This window comes from Myiozetetes cayanensis, unplaced genomic scaffold, assembly GCF_022539395.1.
Source record: "Myiozetetes cayanensis isolate MyiCay16 unplaced genomic scaffold, myiCay2020 scf21, whole genome shotgun sequence".
In the NCBI taxonomy this organism is placed as follows: Eukaryota; Metazoa; Chordata; class Aves; order Passeriformes; family Tyrannidae; genus Myiozetetes; species Myiozetetes cayanensis.
In genome coordinates this window covers 5,259,023-5,268,659 of record NW_026087423.1, presented here as the reverse complement: position 1 = coordinate 5,268,659, position 9,637 = coordinate 5,259,023, and the positions used below count along the sequence as shown (strand labels likewise).

The 9,637-nt window shown below is 49.5% G+C and overlaps 1 protein-coding gene across 1 annotated transcript; it reads left to right on the top strand.

Moving 5' to 3' along the window:
• Positions 1 to 236: 236 nt before the first annotated feature.
• On the top strand, positions 237 to 5,559 carry GSTT2B (glutathione S-transferase theta 2B). Its single transcript, XM_050318472.1, has 5 exons — positions 237 to 382; positions 3,101 to 3,188; positions 3,873 to 4,023; positions 4,578 to 4,754; positions 5,317 to 5,559. Exons 1-5 carry the CDS (start codon positions 271 to 273, stop codon positions 5,521 to 5,523), a joined length of 735 nt encoding a protein of 244 aa, XP_050174429.1. The 5' UTR covers positions 237 to 270; the 3' UTR covers positions 5,524 to 5,559.
• The last annotated feature ends 4,078 nt before the right edge of the window (positions 5,560 to 9,637 follow it).

Sequence of the window (9,637 nt, the reverse complement as noted above, 5' to 3'; positions counted from 1 at the left end):
CAGTTTCCTTATCATTAAGGGATTAAGGGCAGTTATTAGGACAAGCCAGAGATCAGATGTGAGGTGGCTGAGCCCGGTCGAAACTTTGCTCCAGAAAGTGCCACCAGCGCTGTCCTGTGAGCCCTCGGGCACGGCCCTGCCCCGAGCGGCCGGAGCGGGAGAGCTGCGCTCCGCCCCGGGGAGGGCCGGGCGCTGCCGGCACCAGGCGGGACGGCTCCGCACGCTACAAACAGCACGGGAGGGGGCGGCGGCGGCAGGAGCAGCGGCAGGATGGGGCTGGAGCTGTACCTGGACCTGCTCTCGCAGCCCTGCCGGGCGCTCTACATCTTCGCCCGGAGCAACAACATCCCCTTCGAGTTCAAGCGGGTGCAGCTGATGAAGGGTGAGCGGGGCTGGGGGGGGCGGCGAGGGTGTCCCGTGTCCTCCCGGTGTCCCCAGCCCCAGGGTTAAGGGGTGCCCAGCTGCTCCACCCGGGGGAGCTGCTGGATTCCAGCCAGCGGGTGGAAGCGGGTTACTCACCGTCCCCCTAAGTGCGAGATGCTGCGAGAAGGCGAGGTGGCCCTCCTGCTGCAGAGAGTTCCCGGTGCCTACACAAAACCGGGACCTAATTCTCCAGTGCACCCCTGTTTTTTAAGTAGTCAGCTCAGTACCTCTGCTCCTTTGCAACACACGGAACTCTGCAAAGGCGTGCAGTATCTTTGAAATCGGCTCCACCCCAGCAGAAAGTGGGTCTCTGATAAAAAGAGGCTTTTCTGAGAAGCGCTCAGGATGTGCCAGGTCTGAGTGCATTCCCCCGTTAATGGAAGACAAGAATTCACAGAGGTGGGACATTCACGTATGGGCGAGGACAGCCGAGCTGTGCAGTTCTTGTTCCCCAATTAAACTTCTTTAAAAAAACCTTTGTGCTCCGGTAAGCAGCAGCAGTTAGTGCAGAGCGGATCTTCTCCTCTTGGCAGGGGTTAACAGCCCCGGGAGGGTCCTCCCGTGTGAGGGTCCTCACTGCCGGTGTGTCCCCATGTGCAGGCAGGACAGGGCAGTTGGCTGCTCCTCTGGGGGTCCCACTGGGTCAAGCAGCTTGTAGCCGTTTTGAGAGGGTTGAGGGCAGACTTGTGAAGGCTGTGGAGCGAGACAATGCAGCTGCCAGTGATCTGAACACTGATAAATGAAGAAAGGAAAGTGGTTTATTTGGGCTAAAACCAACTGATAACTGATAGGAGCCTGTCCAAGGGGTATTGTGTGTTTTCACCAAAGGATGCCCAAAGATCTGCATCTTCTTTCTTTGTAACTGAAGCTGGTAAAAGCTGTCTTTCAACCTTTCCAGAGCTCTGCTGGATTTGAAATTAAGGTAATGTGTTGGGCATAACAATGCCTCAGAAAGTAACACTTAAAAACAGTGAAAGATGAGAAGGCTTCTGGGGCTGAAATTGGTAAAGGAACAAAAGAGGCTCCAAGTTGTGACTCAGGAGTGATGTGGTTTAGTCTCTGGGTGTTCCCCTGCACATCTTAGCTGTGCATTGGTTGTACCTTGCTGTGGCTTTCCTCCCACCTATCTCATAGCAAAAATTTTTGCAATTGTTTGTAACTGGGGGCAGGCTCATCTCGTGTCCTTCCCCTTCTTTCCCCATACATAAGCTGTTGTGGTGAGACTGGTGCAAAGGAGATGGCAGGCGAGCAATGAGAGCATCAGGGAGAATGGAACAACTGAAATACAGGTATTGGGGAACTGAGAGGAAGGAAAGTGAATTAAGTCACAATCTCCCAGAGCTCTGTGCCCCATGGCATCAGTGCCTGCTTTTGGCCAGTGGATTTAAGATGGGTGATTTGGCCTATGGTGCATCCTAAAGGTGCATCTCATCCCATTCCTAGAGTGGAAAATGCTCCAGGTACCTGCAGCTGGGTTAGCTCACTCTGGGACAGTGTGGGAGGCCTCGCTGCACTAGTACCCAGCACTGCACAGCGTGTGAGGACCAGGTGAGGGAACTGATACTCAGAACTGAGCTGGTGCACTGAATGTGTCCCTTCAGAAAAGCTCTTGGGCCCCCAGTAGGGCGGGTCTCAAGGAAAGGGATAGAAAGAGTGAGAATGGATAGAAATCATATGACATTCAAAGGACACCTGAGAGGACCTGGAATCTGCACACTTCATCTTTTTGAAAGGGGGTGGAGGAGACGGGCTGTGAGCCAAGTGACAGGGGAATAGTCACAAATCAGGTTTGCCAGGTACTGGGAAAGCTAAAATCACTTCCAGAGCATCTCCTCTGGCACAGAGATTCTCAGGTGACTCACATAGCAGGACATGGCATAGGGTTGGTTACACATTAGAGAGGCTTGAATACACAGGTGCACACATGCGACTGAAACCAGCAGCTGGAAAAGGCTGGCACAAACCAGTCACATAAAACAAGGCATCTGAGACTGGGTTCAGACACAGTGGAGCACGTTGAGACCTCAAATGAGCAAAGCACCTTTTCCTGTCAGGTTCACTCTGCCTACCTTTCAGGGGGAACCTACAAGATAGCTTAAAAGCAACAAATCCATATTTTCTCTGACAAAAGATATGACAAGATGCACAGAAGCCGACTGACAGATCTGTAATGAAGTACCATCTCTATATGGAATCACAGAAATTTATTTTCATCTGAGGGCTAAAAAGAGAGTTGAATATAAATTACATTATCATCCAGGAAAAAAAAATAATCTGCTTTCTCACTGTCCATGTTGGTCATGTTTCTAACAGTGAGATCCCTTTTCTCTAAGGCACTCAGTGCTCACTCTGGGTTTGTATAGGACAGGTACCTCCAGGCACAAAGTTGGAGCTGATAGAGCCCTGAGTAGACAAGCACTGTTGGTATGAAAGGACTCCTAGCCATTCTGCCCGTGGTCGAGAGGTGGGTCTGGTATGCAGACGATAAGCAAGTAAGCTGATACCATAGGGCAACCCCCCTATTGACCCTTCAGCACTTATTGATTGGTTATAAGCTTGATATAGGACTGCATTTGTACAATCAAAACCAGGAACTTGAGGCCAAATGGTCCCCACAAGTGTTGAAGATAAGTCCTGACTATCCCTGCCAAGTAAAACTTCTGATTTCCCTCCTCAGGGCAGCACAAGACAGAGGAGTTCCGGAAAGTGAATGTCCTGATGAAGGTGCCTGCACTAAGGGATGGTTCTTTCACCTTAGCAGAGAGGTGAGGTTCAAATAAGCTCAACCCCTACCTGCAGTATTGTTTATCCCGAAGCTTGGATTCTGCCAGTGCACTGCTGGGACTCCAGGCCAGGCAGGTTTTTTCTTCCTTCCTGTCTGTTCCACTTGTACACAACAAACCTACGTTTCAAGAGAATCTTCGTTATGTAAGCAACTCAAACAGCATTGATAGTGCAAAAATCTGTGGGCTGCTGCTCAGAGCTACTTTGCATGTAGGCAATGTTTCTGAGCTTAAATACCTGTCCATGTGTCCTCCTGCTCTCTGCCTGCAGCTGGAAGCTGTAGGTCAGCGCAGGAAATCTGACATAAGGCACCTGCTGCTGAATGGCCAGGCACTGTGAAGGTCAGCTTTGGTATAAACTCATTCTGCAGCTCCTATTTGCTCAACAAATGTGTTGATGGGGTTACTGTGCCAGCAAGCCACATCTGTCTCTCTGGGTGGATGTATCAGATAATTGCTGCCCACAAGCAATTGTGCTGGTCGAGCCAGCACAAACTCTCTCCTCTGCTGTGCCTTGCTGGCAGTTACACGTCCTGCACTTCTACCTGACTCGGATCAGGTTTGTGTTGTTGCTTGTCCAGCAGTGCAAAATTTTCGGGAGAAGAAAGGACGAGGTGCTTTAATCTCAGATGATCAGCTCACTGGTCTGTCTCGCTCTTTGGGCAGCATTGCAATCCTCCTGTACCTCGCCCAGAAATTCAAGACTCCTGATCACTGGTACCCATCTGACCTGCAGAAGAGGGCGAGGGTTGATGAGTACCTGTCGTGGCAGCATGCCAACATCCGTGCCAAGGGGAGCAAGGTGTTCTTAATGAAGGTGAGACCATTATACACCAAAAATTAAGTGCTAAGAGCTGTGAGTGCAACAGCCCACCTGTGTGCAGGGCCTTCCCGAGCAAATGTACAAGTCAGATGACAGATCAGGACAAAACTAGATCTGGAATTGAACTTGGCTGCTCAGCTGAGCCTAACTGAAGTGGCCTGAATCTTTCATGGTGCTACTGCTCTGTGAGACCCAGAGCAAACTCGTCCTGGGTGAGCAGCTCTCACCAGACACAGCTCAGCGCCTGCTGCTCGGCTTCCTGGAAAGAACCAACCTCCTGCTGGAAAACAAAATGCAGCTGCTGGCAGATGATGCAGTCTTCCCTTGAGAGGAGATTCTTGTGGTTGAAATTTCAGATTTCTAGGGAGGAGACAAGGAGAGGCAGGAAGTGGTGACTAACATTAATGTTGACCTGGCAAGAGAGATAAGCAGTTCCAGTTGTTCTCTTGCATGGCTGGTGAGGGATCCTCAGAGGGTGGCAAAGAGAGGGTGATGACTAGGTTTGGAAGGAATCACCTAAAGAGCAACTTGTTTCTTCTCCCTGCCAGGTGCTGCTGCCGGTCCTCACAGGCCAGCCCCTTTCTGCAGAGAAACTGGAATTTCTTATTGAGGACCTCAATGTTGTCCTAAAGCAGTTTGAAGAGAAGTTCTTGCAGGACAAGCCCTTCATCGCAGGCAGTGAGATCTCCCTGGCAGACCTCGTAGCGCTGGTGGAGCTCATGCAGGTGAGCATCGATCCCAGCACTGCTGGATATGTGGGCTGGGCTGTGGGCAGGCCAGGCCAAGGGGTGGCTGCTGCACCTGTAATGGCAGAGCTCCCTGCAGTTAACCCTTCCATGGGGTTAAGTCTTGCTCCTTTTTGACTTTTACCCTAATTAAGTTTGCCAGGGAACACCTACTCTGATGATGATGATGATGATGATGATACAGTTCTTTCTATAGAAATATGGTTAAAATTCCTCAGGAAAAAAAAAGATAAATTATTAAATAGGCAGAGAAAGTAAAGATATTTGAAAGAGATGTGTTGGTGTGCATGAACCTCGGTGTTCTGTGTTAGGCAGTTCTGGGGTTAGCCATGGCAGAGCTGTTTGCTGCATGTCCCGGGGGACAGCAGCTGCTGAGGATGTCACCACTTGCTTCCTATGAGCTAAGAGCCAGAGATGAGCTCCACCCAATGTGATGACTGACTGCTGCCTTGAGCCAAAAGCCTAGCAGTCCTTCCTTTGGTCCCATCCCTGGCAAATGCCTTGTTTGGCTCACTCCCAGGTGCTCTCTCTCTCCCTGCAGCCTGTAGGTGCTGGCTACAACCTCTTTGAGGAGAGGCCCAAGCTGGCGGAGTGGCGCAGGCGGGTGGAAGAAGCTGTGGGGAAGGAGCTCTTCCAGGAAGCCCACGAAGGGATCATGAACATTAAGAACTTGACTGCTGATCAGTTTGCACCTGAAATGCTGGAGGGTTTCAAGCAACAGCTCCTGAAGCAAGTCAGCCAGAATTAGAGGATTATGCTCTAATAAAAAAGATTATTTTATGAAGGTTTATTGTAGTCTTTCAGCATTTCTTCTAAAAATAATACAGAAACACCATTCCACAAAATGCACTTTCCTTTACTCACAGCCTTTCTGCAACTTAGAAAGGAAGAAAAATATATCTTAAACTTCTGTGAGCTGCTTTCTCCTCCTGTGCACTGCAGCATGGGAGCTGTAGCCCTGAAGGCTTTTCTTTCATGCTCCAGCACCACTGGATCTGCTTGAGGACTGAGCGATTCAGCCTGTGTGGAAACAGGGGCCAGTCAGAGCTGCCTTCTCCATCTCTGTTCAGAGTTTTCCAGGCGAGAGCAAAGGTTTCCTGAGGGTATGGTGGAACAGGTGTATCCGAAACAAGAAAAAGTAATTGTAGCAGATGGTTTTCACTCTGCAAAGTGAAAACTTCCAACTCTGCTGGAAGATTTTTGCTCTTTAGGAAAGAGGCAGAACGGGACTCAGCCCCTGCTGGGGACACTGCCAGGGCTCTTAGAGCACCTGGCCACTAGATGCTGCTGCATCATCTGCAGGAGCAAAGGGACACAGTGCCCAGCAGCAAGGAGATGTGTGGGTACCCAAGGAAGGCCTCCAGCTTCTGGGAAGGATGAGGTTGGTCCTGTCAATAAAATTCCATGACCACAGACTCATATCACACTCTACAAAGAACACCCTGCACAGTGGTGAAAAGCTGCTTTTCTTGGTCAAGCTGCTGCCAACCACACGGTCCCCACTGTAAACCACACAAGTGCTCGCTCTGTTTTCCCACAGTGGCTTTGTCAGCTCAAGAGAAGCCACTTAAGCCAGGCTATGTGCCTGATGGGGGGCTGCGGTGGCCGGGCCAGCACTGAGGGCAGCAGGAGCTGTGCTGGCCAGCCCTGGGTGAGCAGAGCACTCAGTACAAGAGCTGAGTAATGCCCCAAACACAGTTAATATTCCACTCTTCTTTTGCCTCTTCAGATCCTCCAGTAAGGTTAATGGTTACATTTTCCAGGTGTGGTAGCTCTGTTTGGGTTTGTAAACAGGATTTGGAAGGAAGTGGACATTGAGTCATCCTGCACACCTGTGCAGCACCCTTTACAACCTCTTGCCTGTGTCCCTTTGTGCCCCTCCTGCCTTCCTGTCCTCCTGTCTTGTGACCTCCCATTTCCAGGTATGGGCTTCCGCAAGGAGGGTTCCAGTTTGCAGAATTGTTTTTTCCCCGCCTCCTTGTTAAGCTCTGGTTGTATCTGGAAGTCTGTCTGTGCTGGCTGGTTACACCATCCACAGAGGTGGCCATGCAGAACGCTGGGGGTGAGATGTCAGCCATCCGAGTGCGAGCCATGACAGTGCTCAGAAAAGGTCCAAGTAGCTGCTCAAACAGTCTCACGCATGTTTTCAGTTGGACCTGCTGTTTTTGGGGAACGAGCCAGCTCCCTCTTCTGTGTTTGTCTCCTGAGTAAACCTGCCCTTTAGTTAAAAAGGGCACGTGAACTACAGTTTGCAACTCACATGCCTGTGGGCTGAGCTGTAGCAGCCAAGCAGGCTGGTCCCTTTACCTTCCGTTCCTCCGGCCTACGGGAAATCCTAAATGTGAGTGGTGAAAAGGCAGCGTTTCCCCAAACTTTTTCAGTTTCAGTGCTGACACATGCAGGGATATTTGTCTTCTGACCTGGTTTTTTGTGGGTAAATTTGTTGAGAAGAGCCTGTTGCGTGCCAGTGAGTGAAGTCAATGACAGCAGCTCTCGTCTCGCCCCAAGGGTGCCTGAGCAGCAACCCCTGACGATGCTGCCCCAGTGCTCAAATTGCCAGCAGTGCTGAGCCTCAAGAGAACAGCCTGTTTACGTTGTACCACCAACCGCTTCCTTCCCTCTGTAACCTGCAGAGGGTTTACCACAGTCACCAGCTACGCTGCTGTGCACCCTGCAGTTAAAGAGATGCCTTTGCTGCCTCACAGAGGCTGCCCAGGCTTGCTGCACTCTGCTGTTGGCACCTTTGTACTCACCCTAACTTCAAGATTCCTGACTTCCAACTTTTCCCTTTCTTGTAGAGAGCAAACTTCCTACCAGCACAGTAAATGTCTCCCACAGCTTCTGCTCAAGTAGAATCAGAGCAGAAGAGTAATCAAAACCAAGAGCCTGTTCTGCAGAGTGCTAACCCTGACAAACCTCAGACAGGGCTTGGGAGCAGAGCCTTTCCTGACACACATCTCCCTGCAGAATCTCCAAACAGGGCTACTCTGCACGCAAACCACTGCATGAGCCAAGGTAAATACGGTGCCTTTTTTTTTTTTCATTTTCTAATTTACAATACTTGTAGCACAAGAGCTCCATGTAAGAGTCTCGAGCCAATTTTGTTCTAGTTTGAGTATGGCACAAGTTCCTTAAATGTCACCCATTGTGTACTCCTGCGAGGACAGCTGCCTTCAAAACCAAGCTGGAACTATGTTCTGAGCTGGCCCTCTGGTGCTCCTCCACTGCTGTGTCACAAATGATAAGCACACTCTCCTCACTCCAGCCTGGTCATGGTGACAGGAAGAGATTTTCAGTTGTTTTTCCCATGGTCTCTGCTCTGTTGTATGTTCATGGTGCAGTAACCAGTGGCATTTTGGGCCGTTCTATGCACATAAGTCAAAGCACCTCCCTAGAGCACTCCTTGGATGGTCACAGAGTTGTACAACAGATGCCTTGATTTTTGCTCTAAATTGTGGCGATAAGGCAGCTCATCCTTGTACTTTGCCTTTTGCTATCCCTACACCTCCACATTTTGTGTCATTTGATCTTGTCAGGTTCCAGTTCCTAGATTGAAAGCCCTGAAAGCTGCCTGCCAAAACCCAACAGGTTGTGCAAGAGTTTTGCCTGCCTTGGTGCAATGTCTGTTGTTGAGAGTCCACTCCCCTTCCACCCTGAAAAGGGAGAGGGTCACACCTCCAGTGTTAGTTTAACATGCTGTTCGATTCAGTTTTCTCCATTTCTGCCAGGGGCTATTTGGAAACAGGTGAGAACCTGTGACTTTTAGAATAAAATGAAGCTGGTGTACACAAAATGGGAGGAATAGTTAAAAAGCAGATACACATCCTGAAGCCTTTTCTAAATTATTAAGAAATAAATTGCGGAACTTAATGCATTGTTTCTGTCTTGTTCCTGTTCCCATAAAGCTGACAGAGAGGCACAAAAAATGGCCTTTGAGGTGAATGAAAATACAGTGCTAGAAGCTCAAGCCTGGAGCCAGGAATAATCAGTCAAATGGCCTATAACAACCAGATAAAAATACCTCTTGGGTTGTGTGGGCTGTGCAGTGCAGTCAGCAAAGTGGAGAAAAACTTAAGGAAGAAATATTTCCAGGAGGCACATGAAAAGATCTTTGAAGTCCAGATAGGACTAATAGATCAACTGAACCATAAATAAAGGAGCAAAGTGAACCCACGCTGCTAAGGTTGCTGCACACCACTGAGATCAACAAACTCTTCACAGGGATATCTCAGAGTAGGGACATGCAACCACTCTGAAACACAAAGACTTCTCAGACTATTACCTGTGCAGAGCCACTTTCACGCTCCTTTTCCCCACTCCCTTAACATTTAAGATTCCTTTGTACTGAAGCAGTTTGAACTCAAGCACCTACCACAGCACTCTACAAGCCTTGATCTCCAGCATATTGGTGCTGGGTGCAGGTGCTCTAGAGGGTAAACTGTGCTTGCAGAGGAACTGGAGGGTGTGCACAGCCCCTTTCCCCGTTCTGGCTGAGAAACCAAAAAACTCTTATAGTGTGGTTCTAAATCTGAAAGTTCTAAACTCCTGAAAGTGTTCCAGTTTGTTATTTACCCAGACCTCCCAGCTCACTAGCTGAGCCTTCTCATCACCCTTTGTGAAAAAAAGAACAAAAGCAACTGATCCTCCAGTTCCTTCTCCCTGAAGTTCACATGGCTCTTTCCAAAAATCTGTGCAACACACAGGCTCTCTGGCACAACACTGATAAAAAGGTGTCAGCTGAGCCGAGCTGGGTTTGACTGGAGGTGACTTTGCTCTAAGTGGTTCAGCTGCTCTATCTCCCAGAGTCCCAGAAGTCCCTGTACTCAGCCAGTACGTCACCTTCCCTGAATCACATAGCTGTG

Excerpts from the sequence above, each read along its gene's own strand:
- GSTT2B (XM_050318472.1), top strand. The coding sequence starts at position 271 with ATGGGGCTGGAGCTGTACCTGGACCTGCTCTCGCAGCCCTGCCGGGCG. Across the intron at positions 383-3,100 it reads GCGGGTGCAGCTGATGAAGG|GGCAGCACAAGACAGAGGAG; the intron begins GTGAGCGGGGCT and ends TTCCCTCCTCAG. Across the intron at positions 3,189-3,872 it reads TCTTTCACCTTAGCAGAGAG|CATTGCAATCCTCCTGTACC; the intron begins GTGAGGTTCAAA and ends CTCTTTGGGCAG.